The sequence below is a fragment of the Branchiostoma belcheri genome, unplaced genomic scaffold (assembly GCF_001625305.1).
Source record: "Branchiostoma belcheri isolate BF01 breed outbred unplaced genomic scaffold, Haploidv18h27 scaffold54, whole genome shotgun sequence".
NCBI classification, from domain to species: domain Eukaryota; kingdom Metazoa; phylum Chordata; class Leptocardii; order Amphioxiformes; family Branchiostomatidae; genus Branchiostoma; species Branchiostoma belcheri.
The window spans coordinates 530,020-553,098 of NW_017804176.1; the positions used below are offsets into that span (position 1 = coordinate 530,020).

At 42.8% G+C, this 23,079-nt stretch overlaps 1 protein-coding gene across 17 annotated transcripts in view; it reads left to right on the plus strand.

Annotated features, from left to right (window-relative positions):
- The window catches only part of LOC109481190 (dystrophin-like), a 204,793-nt gene that overhangs the window by 60,035 nt on the left and 121,679 nt on the right, over positions 1 to 23,079 (plus strand). For 16 of the 17 annotated variants that reach the window (XM_019783695.1, XM_019783706.1, XM_019783708.1 and 13 more), the window contains 16 exons: positions 217 to 330; positions 513 to 668; positions 786 to 956; positions 1,305 to 1,481; positions 2,092 to 2,226; positions 2,742 to 2,894; positions 3,325 to 3,486; positions 3,804 to 3,932; positions 5,002 to 5,175; positions 6,408 to 6,596; positions 6,934 to 7,104; positions 7,554 to 7,736; positions 8,649 to 8,786; positions 15,489 to 15,647; positions 17,209 to 17,487; positions 19,934 to 20,233. In XM_019783695.1, coding sequence (XP_019639254.1) covers positions 217 to 330; positions 513 to 668; positions 786 to 956; positions 1,305 to 1,481; positions 2,092 to 2,226; positions 2,742 to 2,894; positions 3,325 to 3,486; positions 3,804 to 3,932; positions 5,002 to 5,175; positions 6,408 to 6,596; positions 6,934 to 7,104; positions 7,554 to 7,736; positions 8,649 to 8,786; positions 15,489 to 15,647; positions 17,209 to 17,487; positions 19,934 to 20,233 — 2,790 coding nt within the window. The remainder of the gene's footprint in view (positions 1 to 216; positions 331 to 512; positions 669 to 785; positions 957 to 1,304; positions 1,482 to 2,091; positions 2,227 to 2,741; positions 2,895 to 3,324; positions 3,487 to 3,803; positions 3,933 to 5,001; positions 5,176 to 6,407; positions 6,597 to 6,933; positions 7,105 to 7,553; positions 7,737 to 8,648; positions 8,787 to 15,488; positions 15,648 to 17,208; positions 17,488 to 19,933; positions 20,234 to 23,079) is intronic. The other variant, XM_019783699.1, reaches the window with a different exon arrangement.

Sequence of the window (23,079 nt, forward strand, 5' to 3'; positions counted from 1 at the left end):
TGTTGCCAAAGATTGAGCTAGAGACATTGCCACTTGCATGTTTTTTATGTTCCCAAGATCCCAAGAATTTTTTTTCTCCAGCTCACAAATATTGGTACTGATCTTTTTTACATGTCATTTATGACATTTTTATGCTTAAGATCATCACAAAATTGTCAGCAAACACTGCTGAAACTTCAGGTTGTAAGTTGAGATTTGTGTCTCTCCCCCCTGCAGAAGGAGGGCGATGGTTTGCGGAAGTGGATGGATGAGGTAGACGTGTACATCCACTCAGAGGAGGCAGCTGTGGGAGACACGGAGACACTACAGGCTCAACTAGAACAGAGCAAGGTAGGCCAACATACATTTATACTGTCAGATCTGAAAACTACGGAAAAAATGTAGACTGCACTCTGATAGGGCAGATCTCCATCAAGACAACATAATTTTCCAATCCTTTAATCCACCATTTTTACATAACCCATATATATTTGGGACTAGTATCTAAACCTGCTTTTATTCTTTGCTTGCAGTCTCTTCAGAAGGACATAGCCTCCCTACAACACAACATGAACAATGTGAATGAAGCAGGGAAGAGGCTGGTACCCGAGGCACACCCCGACTTCTCAAAGCAACTCAAACAGGAGCTGAAGGACCTGAATGAACGTTGGGACGCCATCGTCAAGAAGGTAAGATTCATTGATAAATACCAGTTCAGTCACCTTTGGAGCCTTTTTTTCACGCTTAAAGATGAGCACTCAACATTTTTCCCCAGAGAGGACTTATATTTCTCACCTTTTCTGTAGCAAAAGTCCCAGAAGCACAGTCTAGAAGGAGCCATGAAGAAGACCAGCTCCTTACAGCTGCAGCTGGAGGCCTTCAGCGAATGGCTGACAGACAAGGAGAAGGAGGGTCTGAAGGAGGACGGACCTCTGGAGGATCCTGACGACATCCAGCCTAGGATTAAGAAATATAAGGTAGTGTTTCTTGTCCTTTCCTTTACTTAAGATACTGGTACATGCCGTTAAAGCTTCTCAGACAATAGTGATGGATATTAGTTATAACTGGAAATGTGTAATGTTCTTGATGCATAGGACCATTTGCTTAATAAAATGAAAATAAAAAAAACTTTCATAAAATATCTTTTCTTCCATGAAACTTAACCAGTCTAAGCATTTTGTCTGTTTGAATTGTTTCTTTGATAAATTAGTTGAAGTTATATGACACTATATAATGAATAAAGCCTCATTCATTGAAATAAATCCTCATTACAAACTTACTTCCAAGATTTCAAAATGACGATTCCTTTTTGCTCTTGTTTTTAGAAACTAAAAGCAGACCTAGACAAGAAGGAGCCTGACCTGAAGGCCCTGAACACAGTCGGGAATGAGATGGTGACCAAGGCCGGCAGCCCAGGGGGGCTCGGCAATGACCTTCAGGTGGTGAACGAGAGGTGGACTGTGCTGTGTAACACTGTCAACAAACGCTACGAGGTTTCACAGGTATGCTCAACAAAAGTCTGTGTTTTTGTTGTAACATTTGAAGAAGTTTTGAAAGTCTATGGAGCGTATTAAGACCAAAACTGGTAAAAGCTTTGTTTTGTTTTCCTCCCTTAAACACAATAAATAATTCCTCATATTCTATTTCTTTCCAGCAATATTTTGTACCCATTTCATACCTTTGTCATCTTAAGACTGTAGTCCTCATACATATTCAGTTGTCTCTTCTATAAGCTGTCTATTATGCATACAAAGTAGACCCATTCTGTCTCCCTTACCATGACCAGTTTGGGGGGAAATCGTATGCCACAGCAATGTTGAACTGGCCATTTTCTCATTTGCCTGCAATGGGCATCTGTAGAAGGCATTCTGTTCCAACAACTAAAAACTAGTTTGTTGCACAAAAGTGGAGTATAATACAGATAGTGTGTTGACAGCCACTCTCAGTATGGCGAGTCCACATTTTAGTCAGTCCTTTTATTGCTGAGCTTTCCTGGCTCTTCTTCTAGCCACAGCAGCAGCTATAATAACATTTTCAAATGCACAGATACTATACATGTAACAGAGGGCAAATGTTTTAAATGGCTGTATTGTTGTATCCTGTGCCCTACAGGAGGTGTGGACCCTGTGGCAGCAGTTCCAGGTGCTGTTAGAACAGGAGCAGACCTGGCTGTCCACCCTGGAGACTAAGATTCAGCAGACAGAGGCTGTGGGAGGGGATGCTGAGGAAATCTCTGAGGCTCTGGATGTGAGTAGCTACAGGGCAACTTTATCAACGGGTTGCGAAATGCTTTGAAAACTGTTATGCCAGAATTGTATAATTTAAAATTGAAAACTAATCATAAAAATAAAAAAGTGATTACATAGCTTTTTCCTAACTGTGTGCAGAGACTTTGAGCCATATGTTCTAATAATAACTTTATGAGATATGATAAGGCAGTAAATGTCCTAAACGCCCTTGATTTTGTTCCCTCTGATTCTTGCTAAAGAGAAGGAGAAGGATTAGGATGCAGGTGGGTCAGTTCAGTTCAGTGGTTGTCAACAACATGCATGACATAGAAAATGCATTATTATCTTATTTTGAAGCTGATAGTTTCTGTCTTGCAATGTATAGGAGCATGTTTGTATTAGAGAGAGGGGGGGAGTGTGTGTGTGTATGTACATGCATGTGCGGGCTTGCACTTCTACAACAGAAGAGAAGTGAGCTGCCATTTACCTTGTAGGTTTAGAATAAAGCAATTTCTTTTGAACTCTCCTGTGTAGGCCCTGGAGAACCATGTGAGGAACCACCCCAGTGACAACAGGGATAAGATCCAGGAGGTGTCCCAGAAGTTAGTGGAGTACAAGGTGCTAGTGGACCCTGTACAGACTGAGGTCACCACCTTCACTGCACGATGGGACACTCTGCAGCAACAGGTATGTTTTTAGATGATTGGAAGTGCAGAAATACTTATCTTTTCAGATTCTTTGAAGAATGATGCATTTAGACAAAATGAAGACTGGTGCTTGTGATTATGATGATATTAATGTGTGCCAAAGCAAAGTGGCAATGACAAGATGGTGATTACAAATATGAGAAATATAAAATTTATTATTTCATAGAAGAGTAAGAAAATCTGTTAATGTAGAATAGCTGCATGTAAAAGTGGGTAGTTGACTCGATTGTGTACAATTTTTGTTCTTCTAGGCTAATATGTGTTAGTCTTTCCATGTGAGAATTTATAGGTTTCATAACTATGGAAATGAAAGACTTTAGTGTTTGCTGAGGCACAGAGAAGATGCTATAGTTCCATAGAGGTATGCAGAGCTGAAAGAATTTGACCAGTAACTATTGTCCATTTTCCAGGCAAAGATGCGCCAGACTGCCCTGGAGCAGAGGATTGCCAGTGCTCAGGACCTGGAGAAGGATGTGCTTGAGTTGGAGCGCTGGTTCACCAGGACTGACAAGCTGCTGCAGTCACGCATCAACTCTGGTGTCTGTGCATCTGACGTGCCCGAGGAGTTTGAGGTAGAGAATGACAATTACATACAGACGTTGCCATTTTTAATTGGCAACCAATTCTCTATTGTTCATGGGGTTAGGTAGCAGGGGAAAGGTTAAGAAGAAGTCACTACTTTTCAACACATTAGAAGGGAAACTGCCCCGGAGTGGATCAAAACTACAGTACTTAATGGTTATACTTTTGGCAATTACTGTCATGTTGAGTGCAACTAGTGTAGCACAGACTGGCAGCTGTCTTGTGTTAAAGCCCAACAAATTATGAGCTCTCATCCCCATTCAACTTCCGAGCCTTCTAATGCTGACTCCTTGATTTTTCCTTGCAGCAACTCCAGGATGAGTTTGATGCCCGTGATGAGGACCTGGAGGAGATTGGACGGAAATGTCAGGCACTGATGGCAGAGGGCAGCACGGAGGCCACCACCAGGATCAGGCAGCAGTCTGAGATCCTGCAGGTCAGCTAAATTCCAAAGTGCTTATTTGCTTCAGCAGAATTTTAGTAAGAGTTCTGTATGTGACTTTTAACCTATGAGTCAAGAATTGCACAGATACATGTTGACATTTACAAGTGAAACAGCTCTCGGTTACATGCTGTTACTTTGATAAGATCTTGAATACAGATCTTGAATAAAGATCTGTATGTACTTTTCCAGAAGGTACATGTATTCAGTGAGTATCGAAAAATATATGGATTTGGCATTGACAGTTTTGAGTTACAACTTCCTGTCCTGTCCAAGGCCAGGACTGGGCCCCATGATTTTTTAAACAGATTTCGTCTTCTAATATTACCGGAATGTGGCACTCTGACCTTGGAGCATCTCCATTCCCTTCTGCTCATCCAAGTATGTCATAATTTGTTGAGGAATTGAGTGACCCTCTGCCCCCTTCTACCTTGTAGTAGAAACAGTGCATTAAAAAGGGATATGTGAGTCTGGGAGTGGCACAAATGGTTGAATCAGGATGGGAGATGTGGAGCTCTTGTCAGGCCTGATGGTTTGTTATATAGCGTGATGATTTTCTTACCATTCTTATGCCATTTCTAAGTAGAAATGTTGTTTCCGAGACATACATGTAAATGTTAGTTTTAAAGGTTTCCGTAGTCACCCTAGAGCTAGGGTCAGGCCTCAAATCTCTCTATTGGTTTTACTAAAGTGTTATTGGTTCTCTGCAGGGCTCTAGCTAGCTTGAAATCTTTTTCCGTTCATGATCAGACCTGGTGGAGAGTGCTCACAATCTTGTGGGTCCTTGGGCATATTTTGGATTTTCGAGCCTTTAAAAAGGCAATTTCCCACATTTTGAAAGGCAAATCATGTGGTTGAGAGTGGTTGTTGGTGGCCCTTTGGTTGTTTTTGAATGTTTTCCCAAGATTTTTGTCAATTTTGTCAGTTAAGTTTGACGGATTGGTTAAATTTTTTTCTGAAATTGAGGGAAAAACAGGTGCTTGCTAGAGCCCTAGTTCTCTCTCTGATATTTATATCCAGAGCCATGTATCATTATTCTTCTTTCCTCCAATGTCCCTAACAGAAGCGAATGGTGGAGATCAAGGCGAAGTTCCGCAAGTACCAGAAGCCTGCGGACTTTGATCCGAAGATGAGCCGTGTGCGAGACATCCTGAACAACGTTGAGAAGGAGCTGGGAGTGCTGGAGTTGAAGCACCATGAGCCGGAGATGGTACAGGGACAACTGGACATCTGTATGGTGAGAGCGATCAAAATATACTTTGAATCACTTTGCGGTAGCCAATTAGAAAAATGGACATGCTCGTGGAACTTTAAATTTGCGGTGTCGGTAGACACAGAGAAAGAAATTCGGCGAATTATTTGTTTGTGGTAATGGTAAATTCCCAGCACAGAAGTGACTGCAAAATCCGCAAATATAAAAGTACTGTGAATATAAAGTGATTTACAGTACTATCTCTGAAATTCATAGCACAGGGTTCAAAATATCACTGGTGCAGGTTAGTGCAGGGAAGATTGGAGTGTGAATTTGAATGTTAAAAGGACTTGAATATAACCTGTAACAGTGCTGGTGTGTTACGCCGAAGGGCGGTTATACTGGCTATACAGATACAGATACAGTGCATGCCCTTTATCTTAAACTCTGATAAAGAGGACAACTAGTTCTGTTTATTTAGTCAAGTTTTCTTGGCAATTTGCTAATTTTTATGTAAAAACAAAACACCTGAGTTACAACTCGCTGTTTGCAGCATTGCCCCAATGGTCAGTACAGATTAATGAATGAATGAACTTTACTGCTCGACAATAGTACAGATGTTGCTCGGGAATCATGCTAAAGATAGTAACAGAAATAGTGGTCCCCAAGTAAAAAAGGACAAGACTAGTAACTGTTGGTACCCATACCAGCTTGTGAAAGCAGCTAGCTTCCAGTGAAGTTTAAATCTTCTTACCATTATTGACCACTAACAAATTTAATGCTTCACTGACGTAATACCCCTAAACTGTACCGTTAAACTGTTTGACTTACTGTAAGAATACAAAAGTCAGCTGTAACAGTTAATAGGCTCAAGTGGTATTTTGATAGACTGTTGTTATGGGCAAACTAAGTATTTGTTTATGTTACGAAGATGGGATACAGATGTATAGCTGTAAGTAAGTCTGGTTTGAGCCAGTTTTAATCACACAAAGCTTTGAAGAGGATGACTTTTAATGAAGACAGAAGACACTGTAGCCATTGTTTATATTTTCTTTATGTGAAACACTTGTGCTAAATGTTGGATTTAGTTGGTAGGGTCATGTCGGGACAGGAGACTTGTAGCTGAAAGGTTGATAGTCCTTGCATTGATGATTTTGGATAGAGATGGCTGAAAATTTGACATGAGGCATTTGCATTATGCGGGACTACATTTTTTAACATGTACTATGATAGACAAGCTATCAAGCCATATTTATCATTTTCTTCATTTGTTTCAGGGCTTGTACAAGATTCTTAGTGATGTCAAACCTGAGGTAGAGTTTGTGATAAAGACAGGAAGACAGGTGGTTGAAAAGAAACAAGTGGACAACACCGAGGATCTTAACGAACGGCTTAACGAGCTGAAGCTCCAGTACAACGACCTGGGTGCACAGGTGGGTATGCTGCGGGAGCAGCTGGAAAGGATGGTGAGTTCTGATTGGTGGATGGATCAGGTGTTTCGATGAGATGGGAGCCCTGATTGGTGGATGGATGAGGTGTGTTGGATGAGTGGTGGGTCCCGATTTGTGGATGAAACACTCTTGGTTGGATGGTGAGTTATGATTGGTGAATGGATCAGGTGTGTAGCTTGAGTCGTGGGTCCTGATTGGTGGATTGAAACATGCTGAGTAGCCAATGAATAAAGAGTTTGCTTGTGATTTATCCTTTTACCTCTACTTGTTGATAGATCTGTTCTATTCCTGTACTATATGTCTAAAGATTAGGAATTTAGCCAGTGACCAGGCTTTTTCTTCATCCACCCAGGTGACAGAAGGGAAACAGGATCTGGAGAAGGCCATGAAACTGTCAAAGAAGCTGAAGAAAGAGATGGTGTCTCTGACAGAGTGGCTGGGCACCACTGAGGCTGAGTTGAACAAGAAGGAGGCAGATGGAGCCATCCCTGCTAATGTAGAAGAGGAACTCAAGTGGTGCAAGGTGTGTTTGAGTTGGAATATATTTTGAGCTTGCCTTTAGCCATGTATTCTTCCAGTTGGCTGGAAGCAATCCCAGCTACATTGTAATGTTGTGGAGGAACTCAAATGGGAGAAGGTATGCAGGTTTCTTGTGCCAGCAAGAAATTTGATCTTCTTTTTATTCATTAGAGTCTCAAATTGTGTCAGTAAAGCACAATGGGAAAGTCTTATGATAGATATAAACTTTGCAAACATATAGTGTACTTATTAATGAAGGAAGTATTTCTATGTCAAAGCACAGGCATCATACAAAAATGCATGTGCATTGTTGATGCAGAAAAGTGGGTTTGTTTTGGATACAAATTCTTTAATCCCTTTGAAGCTGTAAGAGTAAGCCCTTTTTGTGGATAGGAGAAGTCTAAAGTTGAATCCATCAGCCAGGCCATGCATTAACACAAGTGTCCCCTCCAGACCCTACAGCAAGAGATGACGAGGAAGCAGTCTGTGGTGCTGATCATAAATGAGACAGGGAAGGAGATGGTGGAGCTGGCCGAGCCGGGAACTCTGGCTCCCCTGGAGGAGAAACTGTCTGCTCTGAACCAGCACTGGTCAGACGTGTGTGCCAGGGCAGCCGAGAGGAGGCTCAGGCTACAGGTCAGTGGCAGTCAGGATGTGTTTTCAGGGAGATGTGAGCACGTCAGCAGAATGTACTGCGCCTGAGCAACACCCTGATATTTCATGGTTTTTGCTGGATATTTGGTCAACGTTGCATAAGAATTTTGCCTGTTGCAGACATTTATCTTTTCCGATATAACATTTCAAAACTACAGACGGGATGTTAAGCTTATATGTGCGAATACGACCTTACATGAGGCATTTTGCCGAAGTGCTATGTACAATACATTACGGGTTTTGTGCAGGTGTAGTACGTTCTGCTGACATGCTATTGCTGATAAAGTGGATATGTGCAGTAAAACTGGAAGTGAAAGACAAACAGATCACACATATTTTACTGAAAAATAAGCCACAAAGATATGAGTAATTGTATCAAGTATACCAGTATTGTGTTATGGGTATGTTAGTGCAGCGCCATTATTTTATTTTACACCTTTAGGGAAAGCCATACATTTGTACTTCAGATAAATAACACCATTATTGCATTATTGCTACACCTATTCAGTTCTCTGTGGGATTTAGGCTGTAAGCCAGAAGGATTCACAGCACTGCAGTGCTCAATAACTTCATTCCCATACTGGTTAGAATAATTCCTAAATTGTTTTGTAGATGAGATGAGAAGATGGATGGAATAGAAAATTGCCTTTTATGGCTTATTTCTCTTATCTTTTCCACAACAATTTTTGTACTTTAAATGGAAAGGGCATTTGAAGGTCAAACACAGAAAAGTTGACTTATCGTATTCAAAATGTACAGTAACATTCAAGCTTATATATATATATCAGTATGAGAGCGCTGTGTTATATGATTGTGGAGTATCTTCCTGACATTTTTCATTGATATTTCTTTACATAACACAAGACATAATGCTGTATCCTTCTGGTTGTGTAGGAGTTTATGTCTGAGATGGAGAAGTTCCGGGAAGGTCTGAACGAGGTGCACACCTGGATGGAGAAGGTGGAGATGTTCTTTAAGATCTCTGACAGACTCAGTCCTGAGGAGCAGGCCAAGGAGGTGGACACTTACAAGGTAAGCTCTCATAAAATGTCTTCAGATATTAGAGACTAATTTTTTGGGTGAATGATTAGAAAATTATTGTATGAAGCATAATAGATTGATGTATTGCATGTTTCCAATAGCTGTATCATTTAGGTCACCCCACATTTAGCCCTGCAGTCCAATTACTGTGTATAATCTGGTTAGTAAAGGTAGAAAAGGGGACGGCTCTGAATGCTTTCATGTCCTCAGCTGGGTTGCAGCTAATTATGTACATCTGTTGAATGTAGAAGCAGTTTTCAGTGGAACTTTGAAGCTCCCTGTTCTTAATCACAGTCATTATATTATAGATTTAGTTTTGATTAGAGGAAACTGCAATCAGCAATATCTGGGGCTTAGAGTAAAGTAGGTTAGGGCAAGCTTTCAAGTTTGGCGGAGAAAGTGATGAATCCTGCATCCTGTAGGAGACTCAAAGGAAGGAGAAGAAAGGAGATAATCGTTCCCAGCTTAGTGGTTAGTTCGGGGATTGAAAGTGAGATGAAGAGATTGCTGGTGTCTTAGCCTATCTCACAGAACTGCAATGGCTTTCTCATTTGCCACAAGAAAAGGCCTGTTGATTAGAGGAAGTCTGTGCATGAGATAAGATTTCTGTTCAAAATACAAATCGTGCTTGCTGCGTATGTACTTGTCTCACTGTAATTTGAAGTTTGTCGATTTAGAATTCTAAAGTATGTGAGGAGTGAAATGGAAGTGGGTCACCCATAGACATGTACAGTAGTAAAGGCGACCTACTGGAAATATAAGTTGTTGTTCATTCTTAATCGTAGGGAGACATGAAGCTGAAGTGGTCTGGGAGAAATCCCATGGTCATGTCAAATGTAGGGCAACTTCTCGGTCAATTCTGCCAGATGATTTATTGCCTAAAAGGGTGTGTAACAAGGATCTTATGAATAGGGAAAAATACACAATTCTTGTCATTCTTTACTTTATTTGGTTTGGTTTGTATCAGTGTATTATTCATTCTCTCGAGATTTGTGTAGGCAATTACTTCCATACCTTGTAGGTTAGTAATTTTAGTTGTTAGGGCAAGGGTTCTCCATTGAAGTGGCTTAATTTCCCACATTGAAAGCCCCCCTGGGTCCCCACTTCTGCATGACAAAGGGGTGGGGGCACGACCACCAACTGTAGAGCACAATGGGCACGTCCTGGGTGGACCACAAGAGAACCGCACGCTTGGGTTTCCAGTCACGTGTGAGTGGAGCGATTCATTGCGCCAAGGCGATAACGATTGGTGATCATGCGGCGGTAGTAGCGGGTTTGTGTGCTGCTTGGTTGGTATCAACAGAGAGAAGGATTGTCGCCTGCGTGGTGGAACTCCTTGCTATTGGCCAGGTAAGATTGGGTGATATATCGTACTGTATATTGTAGGATATCTACAAGGTATATATATGGCATCGCTGTGCTCTGCATGTGTGAAATAGCCCTCCTGTAAAAACACTCATCATCGGTACACAGTTTTTTTATGATGGAGATGAAGAGCAATATTCTTTCTAGATTGCGGTATTCAAGGACGCAAGGCTGAATCAGTGAACAATATAGTAGCAAGGCTTTTGGCCAGTGAACCCTATCGTCAGTTATCTGAACGTGTTTCACATTTTATAAGTGTGCGGTGTGCAGGTAACTTTCAAAGGCAATACTGGACACATTTCTTCAAAAAAGGACTTGGTCTTGAGGAAGGTTGTTATAGCACTAGCAGAAACTTTGTGCAAAGCCAGGAAAAAAAGCATGAGATATTTCATTGGAATGTACTGTTGCCATTCCTTCTAACCCTCTGGAGATTGATACGGGCATTCCTGTGTGCACAGACGGAGGGACAAAGGACTTAGGGGCCGGATCATGACAGATTACCGACACACAAAGCATTGTTGCTGTAATTGGCGTAAATTTACTGGCACAAATGCCCTAATCTGTTCACTTGCTAAAATAGCTGATAACAGCAAATACAGTATTAAAGTGTGCACTACTGCCTGGAAGTAAAGTGCTTGGTGAATAACCACACCACTGGTCTTTATGCTGTGTTTTATGCTGTAATTCTAGTTCAGTTTGACCTGTAATTTGTGGAAGTAGGGCGCAACGGCCGGTTATATCATTCATCGGAGACAACGCGGTTGCTGATTTTTATGTAAAACTTTGATGTAATCAGGTCATAATTGCTTGACTTTGGAGACCCCATTATTGACAGACAGCCCCGTATTGATTGGCAGTTGGCTCCTGGCGGCACGGCCACCATAATTGAACAGCACCATGGGAATTGGGCAGGCGATGGGCAAACTGTAGTCCAGCACATTACCAACACTTAGGCCATTCAATCCTAATTAGTTCCCTTTCTTGAAGAGGCTGACGTTTATCTTTGCCGCACTTTGTTACGTCGCTTATTTATCAACGCACAATGGAATATCTGGTGCCAGGTATCTCTCGCTGAAGGAGATAATTCCCTCCCTGTCTGAGAAATGATGCAAGAGTGTTTCTAGTTTATCTTCAACTCAAGCGATCAGGAATCTGAGGTAAGAAATTTACTGCGGAGAGAAGAGAAGTGGAACATGTTCACAGAAGTGATAGATGCCAGCCTGCCTGGATTTATTTGTAATATCATGTGCCAGGCCATTAGCTTGGGCAATTTATAGTCGTTGTATAGCCAATACTTGAAAGCAGTAGTTGATATAAATCTGTGGTTCCACTGTAGGATGCTATATTTCTCCATTTGGGTTTGCGTGCAGTTTTAGGTCAACAAAATTGGTTTGGCGAAAGCCAATACTCATGTTGATTGGCGATGGTAGATTAGTCATTTTGTACTCCGCAGACAGGCTTAGGTAAGATTTGGTTTGGTGCAATAATTGCTAAATGCAAACAGATTTTCTAAAGATCCATATTGATTTTATCCATGAGTAATAGGCCTGAAAGCAGTGACCTTGTTCCATTGCTGTAAATGACTGTCTTCCCTGGAAACTGTGGACTGTTAGGGAAGAATCCCGGTTGTGAGATGCTGTGTTATTTCCCTACGACAAGAGCCATGTGGAGAAAACAGCATATCGCCACAGGAAGCCAGAAAACCAAGCTGTAATTCACAATATTTGATTTCTATCAGGCAGAACCGGGAAGTCAGCCATGATATGGGCTGGATGGATTGGTGAGGATGTGCTGAAATGGGACAGAACAGAGAGTAATGGCCGTGTGTGGGGAGCCTACTTAACGCTGACATTATTCTCAACACGTGTCGTTTTCCCGGTTGATCAAGAAAGCAGGCTGTTAAACGTTTTCGGCAGATGGGCTTCCTCTGTAGAGGATTCAAAAGAAAGTCATTTTTATATAGGTGGGAGTCGTTTAAATTGGAGCATCCTGGCTTGCATATTGTATGCGTGATATACGGACATGGGACAGTGGCACTTAATAATGTAAGGTGACCCAGGAAATGAAGAATGTGTGAAGTGTGGAGTAATAGACGAAATGTCCTTCAGTAGTCTGAATGATAAAACATGCATCCATTCTTTGTATGAATTCCCGGAAATGACTAGTTCCTTTTACCAGTGGGCTAGATGGAATCTGACAAGATAAGTGTGCTTAAGAACTTCAATAATTGGAAACTGCTAGCAGGTGGTAGTTAAGCATGGTAGAACACAAGTCATCTGCAGAATATCAAAAGGAAGGCATCAATGCTGGGGGTAAGATCTATAGATGGTATAGCAGAGTTGTCAGTCTTCAGCTCAGCACAAAGAATTGCGTCAATCATGAGTAGGCTGTTGAACCTTTTTTGGCGTCCGTGTTCGTGCAGTTTGAGTCGATGATTGGTGTATATGAAAGGAAGGCGCATGCCGCGGATGGCACCCCGAGTTCACATTGCAGCCACATCACCATTTTATTGTTCCATTTCATACGTGTGATTTGGTCGTAATGGCAGCGTGAAGCTCCCCACAGTGGCACGTAAAGCTCTGCTCTTGATTAAAGCTTGAGGGGAGAGTTTCCGTAGAAGGAGTGAAGTACTATTTTATGTTCACCCACAGCTGACTCTAAAGTGGTGCTGGGCGATGTGTGGGTGGAGGCTTCTGTGCTATTAAGTTCGGTCCTTCAGGAGCTTTGCTAGAGTTTTCTCAGAAACATTACATCTGTGCGTCATTCCAACCTGTAAGTCAAGGCAGTTGTAGACAATGAGTGCCACAGATGTGGCAGTTAAACGTAACCAGTAGCTGTTAGAAAGGGGAGGTAAGAAAAAGGTCAGCGTAGTTTGGAAACCACGCTAGCTTGGAAGTACTCTTGGCTAAGCAGCAGTCTAGCTGCTGGGAGAGAGAAGGGAACTGGTGCTACAGCAGGTAAGAAACAGGAAAGGATTTATTTTTGAGGGTAGGCCCTTCTGGTCAAAATGTTGTATGAATAGGATCGTTTTATTGAAATCTTTTGTGAAACAAGTTTGTAATGTTTAATAAGGGCCAAGTGCTAGTTATTTTATTTGTGGCTGCTGAATCTTAACAGCAAAATTTTTGGTGTTGAGTGTAGCATTATGAATTGAAACACTGGTGTTATCCATGATCATTGAGAGGATCACTTCAAAGCAGGCTTTATTTCATACCTGATTGACTGTTGATCAAAGTTTCCTGGCAGTTGCCCTTCTCAAATTCCTGACTGTGGGCAGATACAATGGCTTCCGTGATGTCGTTGCCGCATTGTCATTAGCTTCTCCCATTCCTGTAGATTAGAAAACTGTCTGGGATAATTTGGTAGAGTAATTCTACACAGGCCCTGAATCTGTGGTTGAATGCAGCAGATGTGTGCTGCAAGGGCAGGATTAATGACTTGCTGTCCCAGGCTGAAGAGCCACACGAGTGGCCATTTTACTGATGGCAGGCAGGGCTGTCCGTGGTACTGAAATGCTGCTGCAGTCCACAGCCTGCTGATAACAGATATAAATGGTATTGTGCATTGTAGTGGTTGTCGGGAGTAGCTGAAACGATAAGCATCTTGGACATGAGATTGAAACAGATGGATGAGTGCTGATGGAGGAGATAATGACAACAGGAGGTTTCTTGAGAAAGATCAGTCTCTGTCACTGGGGTCTTGGTGCACTTGCACGTGACGTGTGTTCCTGACAGTGAGGAGTGATACGTACTCTTACAACCTTGACAGATAGTGTGTTTATCTCTGGAAAACAGGATGCGTCGTGACAACAAACTTGCAGAAGATGGATTTAGGTTTGAGAAGGCATCATGTAGACTTCTGTCCCTATCTGTAAGGCTTCAGATGCCTATAACACGGTAATGCAGAAACTGCAGGTGGTGAAGTTTCTGCCAGAGGCATCAATTATATTACATTGCTTCCTGTACTTCCATAGCCTAAAGGGAAGGTATTGAGTTGCATTACAGAATCTAGTCTCTATAGACATTGAACATTTGGAAATTTGTGTAACTGCCTGAAAAGAATGTCAGAGGTGGTGTTTGTCATATATGGAAGACGTCAGAGGAAATACCTTTTAAAGTCTTGGCTCTGTTGTTCCTGAAGAAGTTGGAAGCTATATCAACATTATATTTCATCGCACACAAATGCTTGTGAGCTTCTAACTTCTCTAGTGAAAAGAAAGGATCTTGTTAAATTGTGTTCGTGGTCTTTTAGCATTCCCAGAGAAACAGGAAGATGAATTGCCGTACTTTCTCACGACACGTGAAGACTTGCGAGCTTAGGGGTTACCCAGTTAGCTGGATACACATAATTATTCTTGGTATTGAACATGGCAGTGGTCGACAAACAGATAATCCCACTCATCCATCATGGGAACTATCTCAGACGTTTGTCTTCAGGAGGGAGGATAAGGTTCCATCCATCATCGGCAAGGAGCCGGGGTAGCGTACTGTGGGCGTAAGGTTCGCTCACGGCACGTGAGGAGGGGAGAAGCAGAGGGTCACACCGGACTGACTGCTCTCTGGACAGTGGGGATGGGTCGTTAGTTTCCTACCTGGTTAGATAATTGCTTCCAGTCCAGTGTAGTCAGCACTGCTGGGTAGATCTATGAGTTTGGGAGGCAATATGGAACTTGTCTTGAACTCTCATGTTCTTGGAAACGCAGCTGGAAGGGAATGATTGTATGGAATCTGAATTTCTGGTGTAATTGAACTTTTGAGGGATTATCCTTGGTCATGGATGCTTTATGAACTTTGAAGTACATAAGCATCCATGGGAACATCTGGCCAATGTAATGGTCAGGCAAATGTGATAGTTTTGAAATGAGTGTGCACTGCTCTTGAAGCAACCTATTTGCACCAGGCATCATGTCATAAACAAATACTGTATAGCGTTTTAGAACAGGACATTGACCCTGCAGTATGTGATCTTGATTGACGCATTACAACCAGAAGTACAATTTCAAAAAGAACATCATTTAGAGCTATTAGCGCAATAAGTCTTGCCCCTGGACCTGTCGTAAACCTTTTATAGCAATACCTTGCACCTAAAAGTAAGTATAGGTTACAATAAACATGGCTTATAGGACAGCAATCAAACTGCCTTGGCTTTGTGGTTGTATACCGCTTACATTAATTAGATAGACATCAGAGACCCCCAACCCCTAGACTTTACTAACCGGTAATAGTATGAATGCATGATTGTAATCATGGCCATAAGCCTACTTGCATATTGTACCGACAAAAAGCATTATAAAGTAAAAACTATATTGTGTGGTTTGTTTGTCTGCAGAAGCTCCAGCTGGAAGCGAACCGGTTGCGAGGAACAGTGGACCAGGTACGTGACCAGGCCATGGAGCTGATGCAGCATGGGCCGGCCGTGCAGGGCATGGTGGAACCTGAACTCATCAACCTCAACAGCAGATGGGAGAGTGTGTGTGAGAAGATCAGGGTGAGTGGAGGAGTTACTCAGACTTTTGGTTTGTCTTCTGATCTCTATTTTATAGACAAAGATTCATCTAAGACTTCGTGATAATGAGCATTCTGGCATACTCATTTTCTCCCGAGTGAAGTGAGGAAAGTTGTGTAAAGTGCCTCTCCCAAGGGCACAAGATCAGTAACATGGCAGGATTCGAACCCGGGACCTCTTGGTTCTGTGCTGAATGCTCTGCTGTTATGCCACACGACCCCCAAGTGAATAGATTTCTTAGATTGTGAGAAGAAAGAAAAACCGACAAGACAACTGAGATTGGGTATGAGATGGTAAAGGAAATCACAAATTGGAGAGTGTGTGAGAAGTTCGTGATGAGTGGATAATTCAGTTTGGTTTTCACTCCATACATTTGTCTTTGTAGCAGTAGGGGAAGTTAAAATGCCATACTGTCGCAATGACCAGTGAAGTCAGCAATTTGCTAACAATAGAGAGTACACCATTTGGTGAGACTAGTACATCATTACTGGGCTGCCTGGAGCATGTCGATCAATACCAGTTATTACACATGGGAACCTTCAGTTAGACACAGCATAGAAACTTACAAAGGGAGTAAGTAGAGCAAGACCTTGGCAAATGGAGGTGAACATGTTGTAAGTGGGACACACAATCTTGCATGGGTCATAGGAAATTAGACCAATTTCTTTCATTGTCAGTGTCAGAATCAGTAGCCAAATGGTAACTTCGGTGTGCTAAACCGGTCAACCTGTGTGCTGAAAAGATGAAGATCACTATGTCTGGACCAGCTGTATTGATCATCTTTTATTCCTTTCTGACTCTGAAGATTTCTTTGACACTAGTTTGTTTGGCCATTGTTTTGAATGTTTTTTAGAGATTGGTATTTACCTTTTGACCAAAATAGAGCCCCAGACCAAATGTTACCATTCCATTCCCTCTTCTGTTCATCCCCTGCTGAGCCCAAAGTCATGTCCAAATTGTTGACAAATTTTGACCCTGGGTGGGCCCTACAGCCAGCTGGCTTCTAGCCTGGGTAGACGTTTTGCTATGACTGTGGGAGTTGTGTGTCGAGGTGCTGAGTTGAAAGATAACAGTCCTTGTGGCAAGGAGAAACAGTCTGGGCCTTTACGTCAAAGGTTGGCAAAGGAATGCACAAAGGGCTGCAGAAAAGAAGGTCCGATTCTAGCTCTAGCTTCGAGAATTTTATACAAGTTTGTTATGAAGTAGGCACAATTGCTTGCAAGCAGTTTATCCATACTGTTTTGTAGATTTAGGTAAGTGCCATTTTTGGAAGACAATTTGTTATGCTCGTGTTGTATGTGTCTGAGGTTATGTTGGAATTCAGCTGTGATTGCGTCTATCGATAACAGACTTAGCTAGCCAGAGGTTATCTTTGTGTTGTTGTTTTGCTTGTTGATTCAAGCTGTCCCAGTGTCTTTTATGTAAGAATTTGACTGCCACATTGATGCTGAATCCCATCGCCAGTACAAATTGTGTAGCAGTTAGAAGGTTTAAGCAGTTAGAAGGTTAAAGAGAGAACTGATTGTTGAATGTTTTGTTCCAGGAGAAACAGCAGGTCCAGCCATTGCAGCAGGTTCAAGTGCAACAGGCTGTCGCCGTCGCCTCAGCGGCTCCTCCACCCGTCCCCGCCAGGACCATGAAGACGGAAACCACCACCGTTACCACGGTGACAACCGTCACAACAACCACGAGAATCATCGAGTTGGAGACGGACTTCCACAAGGCCAGCTCTGTCATCGCACAGTTTGACGACACGTTACTGACCGACAGTGGGGATTTGAGAGAGGAAGACTTCACCGAAAATGTGGAGGATAGGGTCAAGGTAAGAGGGGTACCCCCTAGCCTTTTGCATATTGAATCAGATACTCATTTATATACTTGTCTTCAAAGTCAGACTCATTCTCAGTCACTGATGAAAGATAGTGGATTCTATCAGGAACGTCAGAGTCCTCAGAATTAATCCAGTTGATTTACATTGTATATCCAACCTTCAACATATGACACTAGGTAGACATCCATGTAAACAAGTTTTTAATTCTTTTTAAGCTAAATTTTCACAGCTTTCTCAAGAAATCTTCACCAACTGAAATGGTTTAAACCAGATAGTGAGTGAGTGAGATCTGTTTGTGAAAATTTTGAAAAATCAGTAATACAGTAAGTAGCAGTGGAATCAAGCTATTGGCTCCATGTCTGTGAAGAGCTACACACGTAATATGTCAGAAAATTCCTCAATACTTCATTCACCATCTTCACAGAGCTCGTCATTCAGGCATTAGGTGTTTTACTGACTATGTGATATACTAGTAGATAGATACAGATACAGGATGAACTACAGACCAGTTGAACTTGAAGAGTATGTGAAGTGAACATAATCAGAACTGTGGTCAGTTGTCTCCAAGTAAACCTTGAAAGTATGCCAAAGAGGAGAAATGGGTTTAAGTGAAGATACCGCGGGTACATTTTCTGGATCAGATAAAGCTCTGAGTGATCCACCTCCATTTGAAACACAACAGCAGGAGAATTCCAAATGCCAATCTCTGTCCCAGGGTTAAGGGGTTCTTGACCCCAGGGCATTGTGATGCACAGGCAATGTGACCTTAGGTGACCCCTTTTTGTCTGAGAGTCCTAGCTGAAAATAGGCACTTGAGAAGACTGCTTTTCCCATGCTGAGAGTTGGCTATTTGAAAGCACCGAAATATTTTCTCACCTCCTGACATACAAAGTAGCAAGGTTGACGCGTTGACTATACCCATTGGTTTAAAGCTACACAGTACTAGTAGCACAAATGGTCTTTGTTCAGATTCTGGAAAAAAAAAAAGAATCAAGTCTGCCATTTTTCAATATTTAGTTACAAAGGCCTGAAAACAAGTCGGTAATATGTGACAAGGGGAGTGACAGCATCTGTTTTGACACCAAACAAGTTGCCAGTATGGCAGCCATCACAGTGGAATGCCTAACTATGCACAACACTAACACTAAGCCTTGCAGAAGTGATGATGTACAGACCTGACATGCTACAGGATCACAAACATGCAGACCACACCATCTTATTCTGGAAGAAATTAGCCCAGAATGTTTTTCTATCTCTTGTGCCCTGGGAGTTCTCTGTAGGTGACACTTCAGCTGTGTCAGAAATTTCATCCTCCTTGATCATTTCCGATTTTTATTTGTACAAAGATATTTAGCCAGGTGCATTGCAACCATTGCTGTTGACATCAAATTATCATAAAAGTTGAAAAAGAACATCTTGTAACTTGAAGGACATCTAACTGAATGACAATACTGTTTTTGTAAGCCTTTTCAAGCACTTCCAAGGAAATCGGTGTTGCAATGGGCTGTACTAACATATACCATTCATTTTAAACAACTCTTTTTTTCGACCCAGTACTGTCCCAGTGTAAATTTGTAATTTCAATGATGGCACTGCTGCCTCTTGTAGTGATGTGGCAAGCGAATAACTGAGATTAATGGCAGACTGGCTGGAGTTTGGAAGTCTGGAAAATCCAGGTAATCTACAAGCACAACAGGTCCCTCCCCAGGAAGTGTGCAGAGCTGCCCTGTACAATTTGTCAGCCTTGTTGACAGATGGTATCAGCCAGATACAGGGTCATATGTTCCTCCTTATTGCCCCGAGATATGGGCTATCAGAAAACAGTCCCAGCTCCACTCATCTCTTCCTCCCTGGAGGGAAGGTTGCAAGGATGGCCTCCTCTCGATCTGAAAGCTTTACAAATCCCATTGCTTCCTTTAAGATTGTACACCTGACGAAAGTGTCTGTCTTGGTGAGTCCTGGGGATTTTGTCCATCATTGTATGTTTGACTTGTGCTGTTTGTTATTGCTTGTGAGAAATCTGCCTGGTAGGAGGATGGCAGGAACAGAGTTTGTTTACCTCAAGAGTTAAGAGCTTCCCTGGAAGTAAAGAAATGGTGCAGATGTTTCCTCATTTTCCTGTCGCTGTTTCCTCAGTTTGAGTTTGGCACTTCTTTGTTTAAAACATGATAGGGCTTTTATAAACTCACCAAGATGATAATTGTCTTGTGGAAATCTTCACGTGTTTGTGCTCTGGCTGTGTTTATGTGGCCATCCTGATTGCAGCATCCTTTGAAGCGTGTTAGCTTTCCTTAGGTGTAAGCAAACAGGGATAGCAATTCCCACGTTGCTTAAACTCTGGTGGCAATCCAGAGAACCACTCAGAACAGTGTACAAAACTTAATGATCTGAAGTGTTTTTCTTTCCTGAAAATTTTTCTCTCATGTGCTCCTTCCAGGCAACTGAAGATGAAATTTCAAGAATACAAGCCGAGATCGACGAGATTTTCGAAAAAGGTGACAAAGCCATCAAGGAGACCGACGACTCTACCAAGAAGGAGCAGATTCGGCTGAAACTGAACGACTTGAAGGGCCGATGGAGCTCGGTCAAGGGCGATGCGGAGCTGAAGAAGAAGACGCTGCGAACTGTCGTGCCGCAGTGGTACCAGTTCCGCTCCCAGACCGACGATCTCAACATGTGGCTGACAGAGATCGAGATCAGAATAAGGGAGTCCAAAGATGATCCCAACAAGCTACAGGTGGGTGTCTTGCTCTTGTATCTTTTTTTACTTGATCCTTTACAGACATCACTCCATTGATAAGAGTTGAGAAAGGAACATCAGAATGTAGTTTTTGTGTCACAGTCCACAAGTATGGTATCAAATCCACTCTTCCCAGAGGAATGGAACCCCAGTAAGACCCCCACCAACCCTTGTTGTTTCATGCTTCAATCAGAAAACAAGACCCCATATCCCCCTGCTCCTACCTGCTTGCTTAGGGATTAGACAGTAAACAGAGTAATCTGGTTTAATCAAATCCAAACCCACCAGAATTTTGCTTCAGAATGTCCCAAGAATGTTTTGAGATAAGTCTGGCAACTTCCTGAACTATTAAATAGCTCCTCAATCCTGTCTGATGCATGTCCAAATGCAATGTAGATTTAGCTTCTTGCGCCTAACAGATTTACTGCCAAAGGCTTGTTTGTTTATCCCCATTTTGCCAAAGTATTTGTTATCTTTAAGAAGTGAAGATGATATACCAGTTAATCATTTATCAGTGAGGAGAAGAGTCCTCTGTTACTGGTAGGAGTAAACATCTGCCAGTCCTGTGGTCATGTTGTGGAAAACTGTCTCATTACGTGTGTACATACAGAGTCACAGTCACCGTCAGTGTGTACATAGCACATACTCACAGGTGTGGAGAAAGTCCATTAACAGCCAGCTGTCAGAATGAAACACAGTCCTGGGAGCTTTCTTGTTTTAGACTGACATCTCATCTCAATCCTATCCCATAGCAGACTAGATGATTCCAAAAGAAATGAAAATAATCCCACAGGGAATTTACATTCAGGTTAAACTGGACCTGCTCCCTTTTTGGCATCTGTTTGCTCGAATGACAGTTACACAATATAGGATTCAAGTGTAATAGGCTATTTTAAGGAGAACTTCTGGGCTCTAATGCTTTACTGATCTCTGCAGCTGTAAATCGATGCCCCCTAGCAGACATGATAAAAAGTGTAGTCTATACAACCACCAAAAATATGCTGTCATTGTAATCATTCGAGACTTTCCAAAGCAAGTACATTTGTACACAGTTGCCATGAACAATGTTTTTCTGCATCAAATCAAGATTCTTATGTCATCTTTCCAATAGATTTTATTCTCAGAGGACTTTCAAAACTATACTGTTATTCCTCTATGCAGTATTTGAAAGATGTTCCAAGCGTGAAATAGCCCATAACATTGTTGCAATAGATCAGTGATGTTCGTCCATCGCAGTCGATGATGACCCCAACTTCAGTCCTTGTGTGTCCGGGTATGGCTGACGAGTCCAATTCTAGCCCGGAAGCACCTGCCGCAGACGTCACACTTGTGCTCAGGTAGTGGCTGCAGAGACGGGTTTTTCTCCCTCGCCTTTCGTGCCTCCCGCTTACTGACAGCCAGGCTGGTGCGACGACGCTCAGCAAGCTCGGCGCCCTGGTGGACTAGTCTGCGCCACTGGTGACGGTCAGTGGCAGCGTCCTCCCAGTTTTCAACGGGAATGCTGAGGCTCTTCAGAGTTGCCTTGAGGCTGTCCTTGAAGCGGAGCTTGGGGCGGCCCGCTAGCCTTTTGCCTTCAGCCAGTTCCCCATACAGCAGCATTTTGGGTATGCGGCTGTCGTTCATCCGTCGGACGTGTCCTGCCCACCTTGCTTGGGCTTTCTCTATGAGGTGTGAATGCTGGGCATGTTGGCACGGGAAAGTACCTCCGTATCTGGGGTGTGGTCTTGCCAATGAATTTTAAGGAGTCTACGAAGGCATGTTGTGTGGAAATGGTTTAGCTGTTTTGCATGTCTTCTGTAAACTGTCCAAGTCTCACAGGCATAGAGAAGAGTAGTAATGACTACTGCCTGATACACTTTAAGTTTTGTGCTGAGCTTGATTCCCCTTCGGTCCCAGACATTGTGTCGAAGTCTCCCAAAAGCACTGCTGGCCTTAGAGATTCTGCCGTTCACTTCCTCATCTATGTTTGCCTGCCGTGACATGGTACTGCCCAAGTAGGTGAACTTGTCCACAGGGTTTAGGACTTGGCCATGTACTGTGACACAAGGTTCCTTGTAAGGTTTGCCGGGGCGTGGTTGGTACAAGACTTCCGTCTTTTTGGTGCTGATGATGAGACCAAAGTTGTCACAAGCCCCAGAGAACCTGTCGGTTGATATTTGCATATCCTGTCCGCTTGTGGCATTAAGGGCACAGTCATCGGCGAAGAGGAAGTCTTTCAGGACTGTGTGCTTCACCTTCGTTAGCGCAAGCAGGCGACGTTGGTTAAGTAACTTCCCGTCTGTTCTGTATTTGATGTCTATTCCCTCCTTGGTGCCGTGAAAGGCATCAGTCAGCATGGCTGTGAAGACAATACTGAAGAGGGTTGGTGCCAAGACACACCCTTGCTTCACTCCATTGGTCACTGGAAAGGCTGTTGAGTTTTCTCCATCGTCTTGGACACGGGCTGTCATACCTTCATGGAACTGTCGTATCATGGAGGTGAAGCGTTCTGGGCAGCCGAACTTGGCCATGATCTTCCATAGCCCCTCTCTACTCACCAAGTCAAAGGCCTTAGTTAGGTCGATGAAGGTGGTGTATAGATCCTTGTGTTGTTCTTGACATCAACAATGCAGCTATTGAACGTCTCCCACAGATCCCAGTTAACCAAGAGCTGGATATACTGCCGTCCCTCTCCGAGACTCAGAAGGCCATCAGCCAAATGAGCAACGGAAAAGCGCCAGGCCTCGACGGCATTCCAGCCGAGGTATACAAGTCTGGAGGACATGTGCTAACCCAGAAGCTAACTGACATCTTTTGTGCCATGTGGGAGAAAGGTACAATCCCCCCAGGTGCAATAGATCAGT